The 21865-nt window shown below is 34.7% G+C and overlaps 1 protein-coding gene across 14 annotated transcripts in view; it reads left to right on the top strand.

Annotated features, from left to right (window-relative positions):
• LOC109449436 (multiple epidermal growth factor-like domains protein 6) overlaps window positions 1-21865 on the top strand; it is a 717515-nt gene that overhangs the window by 614661 nt on the left and 80989 nt on the right. For all 14 annotated transcript variants that reach the window (XR_016019751.1, XR_012494689.2, XM_019735715.3 and 11 more), the window contains one exon: window positions 18331-18462. Coding sequence is in view for 12 of the 14 variants with exons in the window: in XM_019735715.3 (XP_019591274.3) it covers window positions 18331-18462 (132 nt within the window). In the remaining 2 variants the exon portion in view is untranslated. The remainder of the gene's footprint in view (window positions 1-18330; window positions 18463-21865) is intronic.

The following is a 21865-nucleotide window of genomic DNA, read 5'->3' on the forward strand; positions in this document are numbered from 1 at the left end:
ATAATAAGAGTATTTTTTTTTCTGATCCTAGAAGTGTATGATAACACATATTTTAGGTACACCCTATTTTTAAACAAACTTCAAAATAGACAGGTCAGAAAAAATTATTTCAATATCAGATTGTAATAAATTGCTAGGCATATCATCAACGACTGGAAATAAAGGTTCATGTCTACAATAGGGAACCTTGGGTGGATGTGAATTTAACTACCCAGGGATTAAATAGTGACATGAAACAGTACTGTTCACTGCCAGGTTTACCTCCCGGCTTTGTCTGGAAGAGCTCTTTCAAATTCACCTCAGTTGGATGGACTGCAATCTGGAGATTAAGATGGTATGCATATGTGTGACTGTTCATTTGAAATAACATTTTCTCCTTGCAGATTATTTTTTACAGTAACAACAAAAAAGCCAAACAAAGCACACAAAACAAAGTTTGTCAGATTATTTACTCTGAAAACTCTACCCCTATAAATTCATATATTTAAGAATGAAAAATGATGTCACCATATATTTTCCATCAGTATGGACACAGCTTGCGAAAGATAAGTAATTAGCAATCTTTATTACTTGTCTAGAAAAAAAAAAAATACCTCTTCAGGAAAATTGCCTCTAATTGCTGGGCTGTTCTAACGAAATTTCTCTTTCTTACACAGGAAATTAAACTGGAAATATTAGAGGCTTATTTCTGCTTGATAACATTTTTGCATAAGCATTTAAAAAGCAAGGTTACGATGTGAAATAGTATGGTAAATTCTTTCTTTTCAAGGGCGAAAACACTAGTTTACTTGTTCAAGATGATAAAGAGTTAAGACCAGAGTTCATAACATGAACTTATCCCATGACACCCCCTCCGCCTTTAACTTGATGAAAACATGCTCATGTGAAGTGAATTCTGAAACTGAATCTGTTGAACACACTCAGCTTTGGTACCAGATTTGTACTGTGACATTCAAACTTCTGCCATGGCCGTTGCAATGTAAATAGGAAATTCTAAATGTGATTTGAATTGCCCTTTGGGGAGTTTTACACTGAGAGACGGTACATTTCCAAGGTAGCCAATACTTAGTATGGAGCAAGCCCAGTGGTCGGGTTGGAGACTGTTCTGCTTCAGAGCACAAGTTGACAGGAAACTCTGCACGCCTTCAACTGGACCGAGGGAATTTGGCAGTTGACATAGCCATATATAGTTTGAAATAGTTTCTCTTGTTAGAAATGTTTTAGATTAGCCCATGAAAATAAGCACCTTCATTATTCACATACAGTGATTCCGTTTTTTGAGGTGACAGCTGCCTACATAGATCCTAGTTTAGAGATTGGCATAAGCAACAACTGAATTTTTAATTAGCAACAAGCTTTTGTAATTATTAGAAGTCAGCCTTTCTTGTGATTGAAGCCTCTGTGCTAGCAAATATACTCTCAAAGTGCTCAGACCTTCCTCGTGAAATGTATTTGAATATGTGGGTACTGTCATGTTGCACACAGTAAATGCATCATAAATTCAAATTTTATTAGGATGCTTTCAAGATTTTTAAAGTAAGAATTAAATTCAAGGGCATTGGCCTTTTACATATTTCGTGATATTACCTAATATAAAATTCTAGTTGATTCGACGCATAAATAAATGCAGATGTTGAAATTTCTTTAGAATGTGGGATTCTTGTTAAGAGACGTGCATTGCTAAAATTCTCCACTAGAGGGCAATTGCTCCTTCCTTCCTTGTGCTTCCAGACCATGGTTCAAAAAAAAACGGGGGCGGAGTGGGGAGGAGGGTAAATGTTACGTTATTTTTCCTTAAAAATCTTTGTTTTATATATCTCATATATATATATATATATATATATATATATATATATATATATATATATATATATATATATATATATAAATAGATGATAAGTAAAAATGTTTTTTAAGACAACTAATGGATGCAAAGTGTGTAAAGTGAAAAGCTTCCCTTACAATTTTTCTCTCCCAACCCACTTCTCAGTTGCTTTTTTTACACAAATACAATTGCACCAAACATTAATTTTATGTGGTTTTTTTTTTTGTTTATTCACTAAACTGTATATTTTGGGCATCTTTTCCTATCAGTGCATAGAAATCTACACTTTATTCCATGTGGTTTCAGAATTTTCTATTGTATACCCCTAAAATGATTTGTTTTATAAATCAATATAAACCAAATGTCTATAGAGGGACATTTAGATCGTTTTTAGTATTTTGCTACTTAAAAAGTGCTGTGGTGAACATTCTTGCATTTATTTCTTTGCACTGATTTGGGAGTTTCTCTTTAAGTTCTCTAGCTGGGTAATTGCAGGGCTTGTGTATTTAAAATTTTAATAGATATTGCAAACTGTGTCTATCTCTGAAAAAATAAAAAAGAAGAAGCTTTCACTAGTTTGCAGCCACACTGTGTGAAAGGGCTTTTCAGCCCTGACTATGGCAAATACTGGGTATGTCAAATCTTGTAATATTTGCCAATCTGTTTAAGGACAAATAATATCTTGGCAGTAGTTTAAAATTTGTTCTAGGTCTGAAATAAGTTACTTCAACTAGTGAAGTAAATTTAAAATTGGGAAAAAAAGTTGTCAAAATTTGTTTTACAGATTTTATCAGAAGGTAGAAGCCGAATGATCAGTCTTTAGTAGTTCCAGAAAAAAAAAAAAAATCATTGGACAAACTGACCTGGTTTCCATAAACTAGCGATAATAAATACCGTATTTTGCCATGTATTGTGCGCAGTTTTTTGCCCGAATTTGTGAGGGGAAAAATAAGGATGAGCATTATACATGAATAGTACTAATTCCATATCTACATAATGTTTTTAATTCTTATATTTATGCTTATGAGGTAAAAGTGTAACTCTAGAAATTAATAACAATAACCATATGCAAAATAATACCCTGGAATACCATAATCGGTTTTGTTGAACTTACAAAGAACTTGCAACGATGAAGAGTTCTTGGCCTTCCATGATATATAAATATCGTCAATGTGTTACCAGCACACAAAATTTCTTGTACCTTGTATCTGTTCTTGTGTTTTGTAATTATTTATTACTTAAAATTTATTTTAACATATTACATAATGTTAAAAACTGAATGCTAAAATGCCTTTATAATACAAAACATGAGTACCTAAATGTAAACAAACACAAATTTGAATTAAGAAATTAAAACAAAAGACTTTTTCCCCTGAAAGTTTAGGGCAAAAACGTGGGTGCATATTATACACAGCAAAATACAGTATTTAATATTTCCACAATATTTTTATATCATTTGAAAAAAATTATTATAAAAATTCTGTAAAAGAAGATGGGTAGATATTATTATTTCTAACATACAGACAAGAATGAATCTTTGAACTTCTTACTTCTTTTTTACTTCATCACTATTATGATCTTCAGTTTAAAGAACTTTAATAAGGAATCATGAATATCTTGAAAGGAATTTTATTGTACCCCTTAAGCCTGTTTCTCCCTTTCTCTAGAGAGACCACCTATCACAATTTGCCCATTCTTTTCTCTCCATTCTAAACTACAACACCCACCCTTTCCTCTTGATTTTTGGCAAAGAACAAAATGCTCAGAATTGAAATGCCAAGTATTTTTTTCCTAACAAAATATTTTTACTACTAGGTTAAATATACACCCAAGTAGCAGATTGAAATTAATTACAACAAAAGTTGGCTAGTTTGTCCATTTTTCTCTGACAGAAAACCAATTCCTTCGGTGATAGCCATATATATCCTACATGACCCAAAAATTTTTATCAAGGGACAAACCCACCTTGGAAAACTGCAAAGCAAGCAAGGCTTGTCCATTTCCCTCCCTTTCTTCCCATCCCCACCCCGCCCCTCCTCAGTGTATTTCTCCCATCTGAATACCTCTCTCCTCCTTTGACCCTCACCTAACTGTGTTTACCTTTACCCCAGTAATCTATACTGGAAGGGAGATATTCTGAACTTTAATTAATTGAATATGTCTCCCAGGGTGTGGAGAACGCATATAAATAGACTCAAAGTAGAGCTTCTCTCAAGGGAATAATTTAGGGAATTATCAAGCACAGAATATTTCCTAGGTGGTTTCTGTGTCCACTTACATGGAGCATCTCTGGCTCTGTGTAAATGTGAAATTCCACACATAGAAATATAGAATGGTAAGCAAGCATTAGATGTACTGGAGTATGACTATTTCGTTCAATTTAGTAATTTGTGCTCTCTCTCTCTCTCTCTCTCTCTCTCTCTCTCTCTCTCTCTCTCTCTCATTTGTTTTGTTTTTGTTTTGGTCACCCATACTTCAAGTTTTAGAAATAGAAGTTTTCAAATCCACATTCCAGCCTTCCTGGGTATGGGAAATTTTTTGGAGTCTGACTGGTGCTAATTGAGGAAACAGCCCCCTCCTTCCTGCCTCCTACTCTAACTAGATAAGAATAAATGTCAGTTTAAGTATCTCAATAATTTCTTCTTTCGAGGTCTCTAATTATTTAGGTTGTTCTATGTAAGTTCCATTTTTAGTTATTAACTAATATATTTGAAATAAAGAAGATGAAATGAGGCAGAATTATTATTACATAGTTGCCAATTTATGAACTTGAAAAAATATGGCATTGCTAGAAAGGAAAATACATATGAATAAGGAAAAATGAGTGTGTTACATACATGAATATGGTTTTTGTTTGAAAAATGAGTTATGTATATGGGATGAATTCCTGAGTGTGAATGTTATTATAAAAAAATAATAATTTAATAAAAATGCATTTATACAAACCAGAAAGGAAAGAGATTTATGTAGATCAACTTGAATTTATTTCTGCCTTATGCTATAACTTTCTGAATTGGAAATGTGATTTTGGATTATAAAGCTCCAGCTGTGCAGTAATTTTTTATCAGTTGTGTAAAATAACCTTTGTACTGAATATTTTTAAATTGTTGTATGTTCTCTATAACAGATATTGTGTGTAAAATTCTCCATGCTCTATGTTAGAAGCACAGCATGGTCCGTGTTTTGTTGCTGATGGGTCAAATGCTTTTCAGTACGATTGGGGAAACTATTTAAAAAATATTAAAATTTTCCCAGTGGTTGAAAAGTTTATGTCCAAAAACCTTAAAACAAGAGTTGGTTCATCTATCAGGCATTGGAGTAGTACATAGAAACAAAAACTGTATTTGAAAAAGGAAAGGGAAAAAGAGACAGAGGGAGGGAAAAAGAGACAGAGGGAGGGAGGGAGGGAGGGAGGGAGGGAAGAAGGAAGGAAGGAAAAGAGAGAGGGAGAGAGGAAGGGCAAGTTGACTTGTAGTTTCCATTTTGGCTTATACAGATGACATTTGGGGGTTGAATTGTTACTAAAGTATGTTTCACTGTCAGTCCATCTCAAGGGCATCGCCCTGTCTCCTGGCTGGGTTGGAGCCAAAGGCAACAATGGAGGTGAACAGAGCAGTTCTACCCACCCCTTGTAAATGGGCCCATTACACTTGCACCACTTGCACCTTTTAAATTCTTTTTTTTTTTTTTTTGTCCAATTGATTCCTACAGTTTAAAATGAATAAAACTTTAGTTAATTAACATACACACAAATATGGATTTTTTTTAAATACTCTAATCTGGAGTTGACTTGCAAAAGTATCTACTTTTAAAACATTATCTTTATGTGGTTATTTTGTGAAAAAAGCTACATATTTCCAATCCTTGAAGATCATATAAACTCAGTTTCACAACACAAACACTGCTGATCAGCTCAAGTAATTCAAAAGGGGGAAAAAATCAGACCAATTAATGTAGGCAAAATAACCAGGTGAGTAACTGAATATTTCATGTTTCAACCAGCATTTTTGACAGCAGGTTGATAAGGTCACAGTAAGAGGTGCATGAGTGTGTAAGTATCCTTAGGTGTATACGTATGCTGCCAGTATCCTTAGGTGAATGCATCCTTAGGTGCACATGTCTGCCATTCTCCAGAGACCCAAAGAAATGTTCATATACTTCTAAATAACTAGCTTGTGCCAATGTTTAAAACTTTCAGATTTCACAAGAGCTTACACTTTTTTAGTCTATTTTTAAATAGACTGTTTTCTAGGATGTGTCATCTTTTCTTGGAGACAGTGAATTACAGAGCATTCTGGGAAGAAGCTTCTGAAAAGCTTATTTGCTGTTTTTTTTCTAGAACAGTTTTCAAAAGTTATTTTTTTGTTTGTTTGTTTTTTTCAAAATCAGTACTTTCTGGGTACATCAAGAGTAATAATATTGAGCTGTCACACATGTCTGAACTGATCTAGAAAGTTCTCCTCTCAGATCAGAAGCAGAAAGTAGCTAATAAATGCAATCTACCAAAATATTAGGATCAGTGTTATTAATATTAAACATTTTTCAACATTTAATTTTCATTTAGTTTGGTTTTACAAACAATTTCATGAGCATTTTTTAAAATGATATACACATTTTAGTTTTCACCTCTAGTTTCTAGTTAAAACTCACTGGAAAAAGCAGAACTGGTGTCATATACCAAAAACAATAATGATTTGTTATTATTTAAACGTCCAAGTCTTTTCCGCAATTGTGGATCCACACTGCCCCGATTCAGTTCAACTAACATTTAATAAAATTGCCGTTTAACTCATGCATGATGAGATTTAACATGCTCATAAAATTCTTACTTGATGATCATGTTTGGCCTGGCCGTAGCTCTCGCCTAACCTCACTACACCTTCTTCATTTACCAAAATTGTTTGTCTTTTCTGGAACAAATTCTTTCCCTTTGTCTCCCTGTAGTAGCATTTTTACTCTGTTCCCTCCCCCCCCCCCCATTCTTATCTTGCTCTAAATCCTGCAAGTGAGTCTATTAAAACAAAATAATCCACTAATTTCATTTGGTTGCAGCAAGGAAATTAAGACAAAATTATCCATGTTACTGGAGAGTCCTCTTTTTCTTGTCTCATTCATAATCTTAGAAAATTTCATTCCCAAGAACTGTGCAGTTAGCAAGCTCTCAGAATGACTCTATTTAGTCATCAGACTATTTGAAACCATGACAAAGTTTGTTCCTCCATATTTTATTAAACTCAATTAAGTAATGGGGTCTTTTGTCATCGGTCTCAACTTCATCTTCCAAGGAAAACCCACTGCACTTTATAGTTCATAAGATGCCAACCATTCATTTCTTTGTGGTGTTGAAGGTAATTTGATTTATATCTTGCTCTAGTTAAGATGCCCATGTCTTCAAGTATTTTGACTCAGAGTTAGAGGCTCAGGTCAAGTTAACAATGGTAATCTGTCTCCCTGTTTGCAAACAATGAATCACCATTTGGATTTTAAGACCATGGTAAGCTTTGACTTGGCAGCTTGGTTCAAAGGTTGTCAGCAAAATGTATGAAAGTGGCCTGCATTTTGCACCTCTGATCGTAGATGTCAAGAATTTTCTAACAAGGCCACCAATATAGTTGTGAATAATTGGTAAGAAGGAGGAGTGGTTAAAGAAGCATTACTCCCATGCCCTATTTAGACTGGATTGATTTGATCTAGACTTAATAATATTAAAAGCTCTTCTAGTCATTCCCAGGTCACAAATGAAAATGCTTTTAAATTATTAAGAAAGAATGTGACTTATTTAGGACAATATGTAAGGAAAGAGTGATAAAGTGAAGTAGTTCATTTCAGTCCTTTACTTTGGACCAAGTAAACTGCCATTAGGAAAGGAAAGAGCTTCACAGAGAGTAGTTGCAATATTTTATTACTAATAGAATTGGAGTTTGTTTTGGAGAGTTGGCAGTCAAAGTAGCGGAAGTTGAGATGAACAATTCATAAACGTTAGGGGCCAGTTTCCTTTAAGTATCTTGTTGTTCTTATTCTTAAGGAATTCGGACAAAGGGGTGACTTTGAAATAAAAATAAAAAAAACAGATCTGGTCAACTTTGAGTTTTTCCTAAATAAACTCAGTGCCTGCCAGATGGTAAGCGTTGAATTAATATTTGCAAATTGAGTTAATGAAGTCTCAGGGGATGTTTATCAGTATGTATACCTGTCTTTAAAATATCAGTATTAAGAAATGCATTTGTTTTCACAAGCCATGACCTGAAAACAATAATTTTATGATTTGAACAGACAAGAGTCTACTTACTCTACTACATTATCTAATTTTATTGCATCATGTAAGGCAGCATTAATTGCTTCTCTTCTGTTTCTATTTTTGATGCTTTATTTTTCTATAGTGATAAAGAGGAAATAATATTCAGTATGCCAAATAGACATCTGTTTGTCAAGTTGGGGTTTGAGCTGATCTCTGATACAGAAGTTTCATTAATATTAGGTGAATATCATTTGTTGACTTTCATTAACCTTAATATTGATAGGAAGAAAAAATTTTCATTAAGAATTCATTTTATATGGATACCCAAAATGACACTCTAGGATGATAGTCAGAAAAACTATTACCTGTCTTCTGGTAGCAAATCTGAATAAAATAAGTAATTACTATTAATTATGCTGTTCCTGGATTCTACAAACTTTATTTTGGATACACATTTAAGGGTCTATTAACACACTTGAACAGAAGCACAAACACTGAAGTATTTTGGATTTCAGGGTTTCTTACCTCTACCTGGTCCTTCCCTCTTTGTCTAATCACCATATTGCTTATCATCCAGTTTATGAGTTCTAAGAGGATAATACTGATAGCTTTCATTACCATTCCAAAGAAGAGTTCTTGCATCAGATATGATTGGTGCCATCCACTAATGCAGTGGGTTGGAAATCAGTGTCCTTCTTTCTGTCTACTATTTCTATCCTTTTAATTCTATGGATCATGAGGAAAACAATGATTGATGACATAGCATCTCAAACTTAGTATCTAATTGGTTCATAAATAAACAGAAATATTATAGGAGCTAATCTTATTAGTTACTATGGTTTGGAATATATGATAGTCAACTTATTATATACTTATCCTAAAGTAGAATGTACCAGATTTCCATCATTAGAGGTGTTTTACTGATCATTTTTATAATAAAATTATTTGAAATGTAAAACTAAATAGAACTATGAAAATGACAAAATCCAATATGGCCCTCAGGGAGGAGGTGACTTCCCTAGAGTAACATGGGTAGGAATCCATAACTCCAAATGCTCAGTCCAGATCTCCTCTCACTGTTCTATCCTGATTCTGTGAAATGAGGTAAAGACATTAATCATAGGTCCTTGGGTAAAGCCTATAAACCAATAGAGTATATTCACACTCCCTTGCTGCCAGGAAGAAGTGTAATGTATTGTTTAAGAAAATAATATTGAGTCATCAATGCTGATTTTTGGCTGTGCACACTTTGGGCAAATTGCTTCACATTAGTTTCTTTAAGTTTCCTCTGTAAAATGAAAAGAATAACAATTGTTCCCTCACAGGTTTTTTCGTTTTCAAATAAGATGATACAAGTAGAGGGCTTAGAACAGGTCTGGCACATAGTAGTTACTCAGAAAATGTCAGTTCTTAAATCATGATCCTTTCCTCAGGTCTCCAAGACATTCATTTCTTATACCTGCTATTTGGTCATTCTTACCTTCTCTTATTTCTGCAATCTTCTTTTTCTCCCCCCACTTGAGTTCCTGCATTCTCAACATCTAGAATCTCCTAACCACAGTTTTAACTTATTTTTACCTTTTAGTAACTGAACAAAACACAAGATTGAAAAACAGGCATGAATAAATTAACCCTTGGTTTTCAGAATGGAGACATTTCTTCTATGATTATTAATAGAATCTATCAGCATTAAATTGAAATGTTAAAAGTCATAGAATTTTGATTTATTGTTTGCCTTTGATCTGGAGCACTGATGAAGAGGAAATGCTTTTGCTAGATATTTATTAGTACTATCCACGCATCTGGAGGACGACAACCACCAAGTTCTATAAAAAGAGCATTAGCTGTCATCAATGCTCTCATAAGATACCACGCTGACAATGGTACATAAGGTGTCCAAAAAGGAGCATCATCACTTTGATTTCAGCACTGAAACACTCCAAGCATTTCCTTAGGGATTGTGCTATATATGAGCATATACTCAAAAAATAAGACGAAAAAAAAATGAACCAGGTGGAACTTGCTTTCACAATCTATTGTCTTAGGATCATTGTTCTTTCTGATCCACATGCTATGCTGTTTTCCATTCCCGAGTCCCTAGAGTATTCACATTCTATGGCTCTTGCTATGTCACTGCTCTATCAGTCTGCCCTCTCCAGCCAGTGTTCCAATTGCCAAGGTAAGCTGAAAACGCCTGTTTTTAAAAACAACAAACAACAAAAGAAATATTTAGGAACAGACAGAGCCTTCCCACTCTTATACAATCTGTCATTCTAAAAAAAAAAAAAAAAAAAAAAAAAAAAATTCAGCACAATTCTTTATCTCCATTCCTTTCCAAATCTCCAGTTCAGGTTCATGTTGTCTCTCTCGTCTGCCTGCAATGACCTCCAGCTGGGCTCCCATCTTCCAATCCAGTATGTACACTGTCATCAGTCTGATCATGATGTTTGTATGGCAAACTGCATGCACTAGATTAAGCCTTTGGTATTAAAATTTGATATTAAAGCCTTTGATATTAAAATTCTTCTTTTCTAAGGACCAACAAAACTCTTCAACATCATACTTGTTCCTAAACCCTGTTCTTTAGCCATGAAACAAATAAGTCTGTCACTTTCAATGAGAGACTTCATTCATTCATTTTCTTCCTTCTGACTGATGAATTCCTATTCACTCTTCTAGGCCCAGTTCTAATGCCACCTCTCTGAGGACACCCTGATTCCCTCCTGATAGGATTAGCTTTTCTTTTCTTTAAGATACCTTAGACTTTTTTACATGTCTGTATTAGTGGCACTTGCCAGATTATTCTCCATTAATTCTTCACATCTTTCTGAATTAGTCTGTTAGATACTAGTCTTATTCAATTTCCTATCATCAGTGCCAAGTATAAGACCCTGTGAATAATTTTAACTGTTGAAAAATCATTTAATAAACAAATGAATGTATAAACACATAGAGGGAGACAGTGTTCTCTTTTTATATAGGATCAGACTTTCACACAGATCTGTATGTTGAAGTAGAGAAGCTTTTCTTCCTTCTTTCTTTCCTTCATCAAACATTTATTGAGCACCTTCTGTGTTCTGGGTTCTATATGAAGTGTCGGGCACATTAAAAATAATAAAACATCGCCTTTGTTGTAGAGGTGTTCTCAATTTTAATATGAAAGAAAAACAGTAAAGTAGAAAAATAATAATGTAATTTGGGTACCAATAGCTTAACAGGAACCTTCTTCATGTTTATAACTGGAATGTGGGGAATGTCTTCTGCTGTCCAAGGTCCAGCATTTGAGAGGAGCCTTGAGTGCAAATGATCACCTCCATATTGTGCCTTGATACTTTATCATTTGTGAAGGTGTTGGTAGAACCTCCATGAAGTATCTCAGTAGCTGCTGGAGAATGGAGTCCGATGTGGAGCATGACTTGAGGGTCAGGTCATTGACCTTAGGATCAGGACCCTGGATTCTAGCTTTAGCTCTGCTATTGATTAGCTATGACCTTGGGCAAATGATCGAGTCTACTGGATATCTTATCTGTAATTTGAGGATATTGGTCTAGACTCCAGATAAATGGTTATCCACCAGGAGTTTATGATAGGATTATAACTATTTGGCCTCACCAAAGGTTCAATGAATTAGAATAAAATCTCCTAGGATGAGGTCAGGCCATGTATATTTAGCAAAATTTTGCTGGTGATTCTAAGAGGCTCTGACTTGAGCTATATCTGCTCTTGATGATATCTTGATATCTGAGGTCTCTGGCAGGCCCCCACCCTGATTGAGACATGCAGACTCTAGGTCCACTCCAGTCTTTCTCCTTTAATAGTCTGTGAGAACCAGGAACATTGTTTCAAGAAACAATCAGATCAGTAGCTGACATCATAGGTCTTCCTGAAAGAGAGGAAAGAGATGCAGAACAAAGATAAGACAAAAAAAAAAAAAATCCCCAAATACTGTGGGATGCTGGGAATCACAGCCAGCACCAAGGCCATCTGCAGCTTCTTGAACTTTAAGATGGACCCAGGCATTCTGATGCCCTGACTCCCATATATTTATTCTCTGACTGAGGCACAAAGATCCGGGTGAGCTAATGCATCAACCCATGAAAAATGAACAATTAAAACAATGAAGTTGTCAGTTCTTTTACCAGATTGCAAATAAATAACCTGCCTGTCAGCCTGGCTGCTCTGCTGGACCATTAGTTTAATACAAAGACATTCTAAGGAACGGGTGGATGACAGCTGATCTATCACCAGGCTTTTGATAAAGACCGGAGCAAAATATGCTGTCATAAACCACCGAAGGTCAATCCTAATTTGTGAGAAGCAAAATATTCGATGAAATTTAAATACATCTCTCTGCCCATCATGAAACCTATAGGCTTTAGTTTTTTGTTGGTGTTGTTTGTTTGTTTAACTAGTGGAAGGGTTATGTACTTGTTATGACCATCTAAAACACTTTTCTGCTTATGCTTATTTAGCTTGTCAGGGACGTTTTGCTGCTATAGATGGCCTCAGAGCTTGTAACTGTCACAGTGGAGAGACTGTGATCTTAGGACTGCACGATGTATCTTCTTGCCAGGCTGGACAGGGTCTTCCAACAATAAGTTATTCTATGTCATGTCAAATGCTAAAATTGTCATGGATTTCCAAACAAAAACTCAATTCATTGCATTTCTTATATTTGTAATTTGACTTCTATATGCCACCTAATAAAATGTTTGCCAGCCAGATATGTTGCTTACTGAATATAATGATAAAAGGCAGTAGATCACACAATTAAATAAAAACAAGGTCATTAAATTTCTAGTTAATACTTCATTTATCTTTAGATCTTAGTGGGAAAATTAAAGCTATGAATCACCTTTCAGAAGTCACCTTGAAGAAGATAATTTTTACTTCTTAGAAGTAAAAAGTATTATCAGAAAATTTACCTTAGAGTAAAACTAGGTGAGGGGCAGTGTTTATGAGATGGCCAGTGCTTATTTCTCTAAGTCACTTTGTCTTAGCTTGAATCTAAGCAAAACTGACTCCTCAATTTTTAATAAAAATTAATCAAACGCCTGGGAAGCCAACGAAATACTATTTTCCCTTTCCAAAATCTTTTGGATATTTATCTATTCAGGTTATATCTTCATGGTCAAAGTGACATAAATTTTACCCTACTCACTGTCAATTCTTATTTTTGAGTATATCCACTGGTTAATTAAATGAGTAAAATGTAGTTTTGATATGGAGTGGCAGCTGAGATCTACACAGAAGCCACACTAAGGTGTTTTGTGGTCATTTGATTGCCCAGAATGATTTCAGCGAGGAAGAGACATCAGCTATATTACTTCAAACTGGTTTGACCAGTTCTTCCAATGGTCTGAATGGCTCATTAGTAAACAAGATGAACAATATAAATTTTCAGTATAAATATTTCCAAGCTGATTTTCCTACCTGGTAAATTAAGCCATAACTTGGTCTGTTGTTCAGCTTTGTAATCCCTTCAAAGTTATATAATATTAATGTCCGTCTCACTTCCTAAGAAGCATCCCTGAGAGGATGGGGGGGAAGCTCAGGGCTAATCTTGAGAACACTGGTTTTGTCACTTATAAACCATATCATGTGGGCAAGTGGTTCAATATCTACTTATGTGCATGATAACACATGCTAAAAGGAGAAGTTATACATAAAAACAAATACTGTTTTATAGGGAGGAGCTCCTAAAGTTTTTGGTTTTTGTTTTAAACAGGGAAATAATGAGTACAAATTGGTAGTTACAAAATAATCATGGGCATGTAAAGTAAAGCATAGGAAATATAGTCAATAATATGGTAATAACTATGTATAGTGCCAGGTGGGTACTAGACTAGTCAGGGGGATCACTTCTTAAATTGTATAAATGTCTAATCATAGGCTGTATACCTGAAATTAATATAAAATAATACTGAATGTCAACTGTAACTAAAAAATTAAAAAGAGGGAGAAAGTTGAAGGGGACTAAAAGGTCCAAATTTCCAGGTATAAAACAAATAAGTCATAGAGATGTATGTAGAGCATGGAGAATATAGTCAATAATACTGTGATAGCATAATACGATGTCAGATGGTTGCTGGACTTACTATAGTAATCACTTCTTTAGGCATATAATTGTTGAATAACTATTGTGTATACCTGAAACTAATATAATATTATATGCCACAATATTTTTAATAAAATATTTTAAAAATAGAATAAATACACAGGGAAATAATGTTATTATGTAGCACATTAAGAAGAGAAAGTAGTTCATGATCTAGACACTTCTACTGTGATCTGCAGTTAGTCCTTCCTTTCTCTGAGTTTTAGCCATTGAGAAGTCTCTTCTTCCTAAGTCTCACTGTAGGTGTATCTGGGGACTCAAGTTTCCCAGGTTCTTGCTGGGTCCCACCTTCTCCCAAGAATCCCAAGTGCTTCTTAGTTTGATTAAAACCTGTCCTTACTAAATAAAATGATTTTTTTAAATAATTGGTGATGCTTTTCTCATATAATTTTTATATCATGTCGTCTTTAAAATATATATTTGTATTAATTTCTATAAAGAGTTGTGTGTGAAGCTATTGTTTAGAACATGACCTTATATGATAACTTAATCTCTAAGGGGTAAGTCAGAAGCCACTTGAAACATTTGGGAGTTCAGAGATTGTGGTAGGTGGAATAACAAACCCTCAAAGAGGTCCATGTCCTAATTCCTGGAATCTGTGAATATGTTGTCTTATGAGGCAAAAGAGACTTTGCCGAAGTGATTTAGTTAGAGATCAGAAGATTTTCCTGGATCATCTAGATGGGCCTAATGTAATCATGAAGGTTCCCTCTTATAAGAGGGAAACACGCAATCAGAGAAGAAAGAAGCTAAGCTTCTGGCTTGGAAGATGCTTGGAGGAAGGCACCACAAGCCAAGGAATGTAAGTGGCTTCTAGAAGCTGGAAAAGGTAAGGAAGTAAACCCCACCCACTCAATTTTCCAGAAGGAACACAGACCTGCCAATACCTTGATTTTAGATTTGTGACCTCTAGAACTGTGACATAATAAATTTGTAATGTTTTAAGCACTAAAATTGTGGTGACCTGTTACAGCAGCCATAGGAAATTAATGCAGAAACATTTAAAATAATGTAAGCCTGATTATTGGGTAACATACATGCATACCATTGCCAACATTCTATTTAGGTCTCTTATCAGTAACTCATACGTACCTGGGTCTCTCCCTCTGGAAAATTTTCATCTCCCTACCACTTTCCTATTCCCTTCTACTTCCCACTACATATACTTTCTCTAGTGTTTCAGATCTCAGTTAAATAGTGGTCTCCTCAAAGAGAACATCTGGAATTAACACCCCCCATCCCACACCTGCAAGTCCAAATTGGAGTCCCTGATGTTATTCTCTTTCATAACACCCTGTACCTTTATAACATTTTAAATTAGATGTTTTATTTGAATGATTGTTTTATTGTGTTTATCTCCCCACTATTGCAAGTTTGATGAGTATAAGAATTGTTTGCTTTTGCTCACTGCTGTGAACCTAACACATTGTAGGTATTCAAGAAATATTCCTTGCCTGAATGAAAATATTCCAATATTCTGCATGTCTTGTAATATGGGTTAAGTCATGCCCCATAATGAAGTCTATCTGGAAGCATGAAACAATAAACTAACAAATCATCTTCTCTTTCAGAAGACACAAGGCAGGTTTTGCATTAACTTTGATTTCCTCTAAAGTGTTAGTCAATGTAATCATTAATTAACCAGGTGGCAATTGATGGATGTTTTCATGATGCATATGCTACCTAAGAAATGTTATAATATTTCTCAAAACTTTTCTTTGGATAACATTCAGAATGTATTTTCTTGCTTTTATTTTCATTTTCTTTTTATTGTTTTGCAATATATATTGTAAGTTCCTACAATATCTTTAAACATCCATTTGAGAACTGATTTTAAGAGTTTTAGGAGGTTATGGGTACATTATTTTTATCTTCTGCAATTTTACTTCCTCTGGAGTTCAAGAATCAAAGGTAAAAATGTGCGTGAAAATTTTATTTATATGTGTTTCAAAAATTTCATGTCATGTGATTTCAATGTGTTTTTTTCTCTTGTTTTTTTAGAAATATGTATATTTTTTTCCTGATAGCAGATACATATATAAAGATGGTTTTTAAATATTGGATAATTTTCTCCATAAATATTTGAATGTTTTTATAATGTTTGCCCATATATAGCACCTTTGTTAACTAGTTGATTCTGATTTTAAATGTAAGTGTTTCAATGGAAAGGACATGAATTTTACTGAGGCACTATGAGATTCTTCTATGTTACTATATCCACTAGGCTGTTCCTCATAACAATTCACAAGATAGATTTTATTAATCCCATTATAAAAAGAATGGAAATTGAGAGTCTTGGAGTTCAAATAACTTATTTAAAGCCAGAGATAAGGTCAATAGCATTGGCCTACTTGTCCCAAAGTTCACGCCATTTCCTTTAGTAGACCACACAACATTTCATGAATGCTTGCAGACCAGCACGTTATCGTGATGGTTCTCAAAGCAGACTGGTTCAAATGTCCCTTCCCTCAAAAGGCCTATGCCAGACGGCCCCATACCTCAAGATGGAAAATGGCTAAGTAGATAGGGATACTGGAATTTAAAACACAAACCCTGTTGTGTTCAGCACAGCCACTTTGACTTCTCAGTGTTATTGATATCCATAGAGCACAGGGTTTTGTGGCCGCATTTGCTGCGGGAAAACCATGCTTTAGCTCACATAACTCCATGCCAAAAAAGAAAAAGATTTTCTTACTGATGGGAGGAATTGGATGGGAAGAATTTGTAATAACTGCAGCTCTAGGTTTCTAGATAAAACATATTTTAATTTTTCTGATGGTTCACCTTTCATGTTAGAAACTTCCCATTAGGGAGCTCCTTCCATCACAGTGTCATATAGGTGATGCCTTCATGTGTTTACTGACAGTAGGTGAAAGAAGCAAGCATATCACATATATCCACTCCCAGTCACCACGAAAATGCCATGATCAGTTATTCTTGCTTAACCACTTCTTCAGGCAGTAAAACCAGATATGCTTTTTGGCATACCTGGCAAGTTCAGGATAAATGCTTTATTGATATGTATTGGAACAATCAGTGACTCTCAGATAAAATAATGTCTAGACCAACAGCAGACTACATAATTAGCTGTTCAGAAACTGAGTCAGATTCCACTTAATGCTCTTTTATTTGTATATATCCCAGTCAGAAAGGGAAAATAAAACCCTCTTTTTTTTACTAATTGCCCTGTGTTTAATCAGCCTTTGTTTTTAATACTAAACAAGCAACCGATGGCCCTTAAAATCAGAATTTCTGCCACTGCTGTCATTATTCACTTAAAGAAAACTGGAAGATGAAATAGTCTTAAGGATAGTGGATGCTAAGAAGACAGCTGGCAACATAGGCACACAGGGGCAGTCAACAAAAACACAGGTGCCATGAACAAGACAGTCAACAACATCTCCAAAGTGACATCTTTTAGAACAGGTTCATTCGTTCACGATGCCATACCCTCTAGGTGATAAATAAAAAGGTTGACCCAGAAATTGTTTTTCAATATTAGGTCTTCAGGATATGTAATAACCAACTTGTCAAATTTATATTTTTTTTCACTGAATTTGTTCGAATTGTCTTTAGACACAACCATGAAAACTCAAAATGTCTACTTGACTTTGTTTTGTTAGCTGGAAAATATCCAAAAAGCCTTTTTATTTTCTTAACAAAATGGCATGATATTATTGAGAATTTGGAGCAAAAGGTTTTTACTGTTCGGCCTGTAAAAAGAAACAGCACAACCCAGCAGAGTAGCTGACAAGTGACACAAATACAGTACATGCTAATGTGCAGAGAGAAACAACCTTGAGAATTTAAACCGGCTGCACCAGAAAAAATATCTTTATCCAGATATGTGGTCCCTCATGAATTATACTATTATTTCAGTTGATTTTACCTGACATCACACTATGATTTTCTTCAGTGACAAGAAAATTGTAGCCGGCCCTTGACAGTCGGTCACAAATTGACTGAACAAAACAAAATCAAACAGTGAAGTAATCCCCAAGTAAATTTAATGAAACCTAAATCCCAAAGGGCAGCACACTTCTGTAGGCAATAGTCTTATTTAATAAATTTTTCCCTGCTTTCACTTTTAGAGCTATATTTACACAGACAAATTTAATTCATTGGGTTTACATTTCCTCTTCCCCTTAGCTTGTCCACCAGGCACATATGGGAAGGACTGTAAACAGGTATGTCAGTGTTCAGCCGAGAATGAAGACTGTCACCCAGTCACAGGGAGATGTACCTGTCTGCCTGGCTACCATGGAAACCGCTGTCATCTCAGTAAGTGTGTTCTCTGCTTTAGTTGTAATTTATTGAGGAGACAACAATAAGGTGGGCCATCACTCCAAATGCAAAAAGGCAAGTGTTAATTCAACCTTCTAATCCATAGCAAATCTTATGGGAATTTTTATTGGAATGGTTGAAAACACATAGTTTGTTGTTTAAGTTGTTCTCCTATCTTGCCTTTTCTATTCAAAATATGCCCCTCCCCCCACCAAAAAGACAAGAACTATATAAAAAGAAAGAAATAAAGAAGAAAATATAAACTGATTATTATAAATCAATATGTAGCAAATTGGCAACATATTAAACTGATTCATAAAGTAAGTTCCAGGATCTCCTTAGGAACAATCAAATTAAACAAATTGTTATTCTGGAATGAAAACAATGACTTTCTTAAAGGATAAAATGCCAGTTGGCTCATTGTTGTGTAATAAAAAGAGAATAGTTCCTACACCAAATACCTTATTTTGATCTGTTAGGACATTTTAACATCGAAAATGGTTATAGGAGAACACATGATCAAAAGTCCCAAGGAGCATGTTAAAATGTTCAGTCAGCTACTTAATTTTTAAGCTTGTAATTATTTGTAATGTACTTTTTATAGGTTTAAGAATAAAATGATTTGGACTCAGTTTCGTTTTTTTCCCCCAACTTGGCCAATTCTACTCTCTTTTCTCCTTAGTTGCTCCCATAGCAGATTCCTTCTGCTTTCCTTTCCAATTCTGCAAGTATATGGATGATTTTTTGGATTTCCCCCTCAAATGCCACCTATAAAACCTAGACTTATGGCCAATCTATTGATTTTAATTTTCTACAAGCCACAGAATGTGTATTTTGAATATCACTTTTCTTTTGTGTCCTAATTTTAAACATTACCAGCTAAAAACACAATTAAGTGTGTATGAAATGGTTTCAATTAGTATTGTATTTGGAGCCCACAACTATTGGAGTTATTCAAACTTAAAATGAAGATGTAAAATATAAAATTTGTAAAATGTTAATTATTTTTTGGTTATGGCAAATTTCAATTACCCTGGTACTGGAGAAAGAAGTGATTCCCTCACATTCGATTCTGTCACGTTTCTCAGGAAGAATTCCTTCCAGATAGAAAGGATATTTTATATTCATAAAATAATATCAAGTTACAATAGCTGGTAGTACTTCTGTTTCAGAAGGCAAGCTACCTTGGGTTGAAGGAGGATAGCTTTGCCTTGTAAAAGCAAGGCTGAGGCCGGGAGCCGCTCCTTGACTAGTGAGATTGGCTTAGTTCCAGGCAACACGTGGTTGGAAGTTGCTGCAAAGGTTCCTTGGCAACATCCACTATAATTACAGGACTATGAAAAAGGGTTCAAGAAAATATCCATAAAAGGTGTAGCTGGCTCAAAGCAAAAGTTTCAGCAGCCAAAAACAACTGGGCTTTCATGTTCTCAAGTTCAGAGTGTAGAATCAAAATTTTCTCTCAGCAGAGGTCAGAGGAAGCCGACAAACGTGCAGTAGGACTCTCACCGCTTGTTCGTAATTTATAATGGGTCAGTCTCCACATGTGGATGGCATGTGAGCAAAACAAACTGTCTGGTAGATGTAAACTCATCAGGCAATGTATTTTTGACCATAAGAAATTGTAAAGTGACTACGGACCCTGGAAATCTTTTATTTCTCTAACCTGTAATACTCACTGTCTATAATGACTCTGAGAGAATTTAAGGCAATGAGGTCCTCTAAAACCATGGGCAATTCTGTTGGCAGTATTCACAAAATGCTATCACACTTGCTATAGAATGCTTTGAGAAACATAGACAACAGAAGAGCTTACCTGTGCCAGGAGGAAGTTTCAAGACATTGATACCTAATGCTCCTGCTCATAACAATACAAATTCAGACAGACCAAATCTTAATATTTATTTTCAATATCAAATAAAACTGCATAATAATGGCTAGTCTATGTGTGAGTAATTTGGTCAAATACTAGGGAAACAGATCCTGTAAAAAGCAGACTTATGCATTTTATCTGCTTCAGAGCTAAGTGCTTCAGGATACAGTCACAACCTTGCTTGTTCTGATTTTCTAGTGAAAGCCATTTACATCATCATAGTATACAGTAGCCTGTAATACTTAAACAAATCAGAACTGTGAATTCATATTCAAGCTTCTTCTTATTCAAGCTCCTTCAAGGAGAGGGGATGGTGCAAGGATGGGATAAAATAGTCACCCTCTAATGGAAAATAACTAAACAGCCCTTGCCAGAGAGACAAAATTTCCCAGGAGGAGTAGTTAGTTGTAAAGGATAAAGCAAAGGCCAAGTAATGATCAAGATGGAACTTTAGGAAATGAGGGCAAGGAGACCGAATTTCACTCAAACAAGCCAAATGAAATCATTATTTCTCGGTCATGTGTTTCCTTATTAAATTTGGTGAACATTTGAGCAAGGGATGTGTGCATGATTCCAGAAGTCAAACTTTTACATTGCTACAGAACTATGTAAGAAAGTAGAGTTATCCATAAAATTGCTTATTCTTGGGGAAAAAATTTATGGGAACTTCTGTAAACAAGTACCATACTCGATATAAATTTAATGATTGGCAGGACTAAGAGATCAGCACATAAACTGTCTTTCAACAGATAGTGTATTTATTAGCAGGTTAATTTCATCAAGTTCAGTGTCCCTACTTCAAAAGGCTAAGTTGAAAGCTAAAAATTGGGTGATTTTTTTTTTTTTATAATACAAAAAAAAAGAACAGGGACAGATGATTCTATCAAATACCAAAACCACCATTAAGATAATGTGCAAAATGGGTATACATCAGAGGAAAATTATGTTTCCTAAGTAACTTCGACTCACATAAAAGTGATCTCAGAATATAAACCTTTACATATATCAGTTATTTAAAATTATCAAATAATTACATATAAGCTCTTTTTTCCTTTCAACTGAGATACTGATTCTTTGATATCCATAATTATATTCACAGTTTAACATTTTCCTCATTAATAATTTCATAAGTTTCACTTTATCAGGTGTTGATCTTTTCTTTATTTGCACAGAAATCCATGTCATTTTCCACTTCACAGTAATGTGACTCCAGAGTTTTCTATACTAATCAACTCTTATAAATTTAACCTCCTTTGTGGAAGCAACAGGCCAGCAGTACATACTAGACTTCATTGTTTCAAACTCCATGCCTTCAGCTTGCTTTATGTGTAGTTACTCTAATATTAAGCAGCTAACTAAACATTTTTTAAAGCATCATACATAGTAATGATAAAAATTATAAAAATTTATGTTCTAAAATACGGACCCAGATGGACATGAAATAATTTTTTATCTTGGTGAATAGGACAAAAGGAGGAGATGGAGACTTCCTTTTAACCACTAATTTTGTTTGTAGATGCACTCTTGAAC

This window comes from Rhinolophus sinicus, chromosome 17 (genome assembly GCF_057876585.1).
Source record: "Rhinolophus sinicus isolate RSI-liver-muscle chromosome 17, RSI-T2T, whole genome shotgun sequence".
NCBI lineage: Eukaryota > Metazoa > Chordata > Mammalia > Chiroptera > Rhinolophidae > Rhinolophus > Rhinolophus sinicus.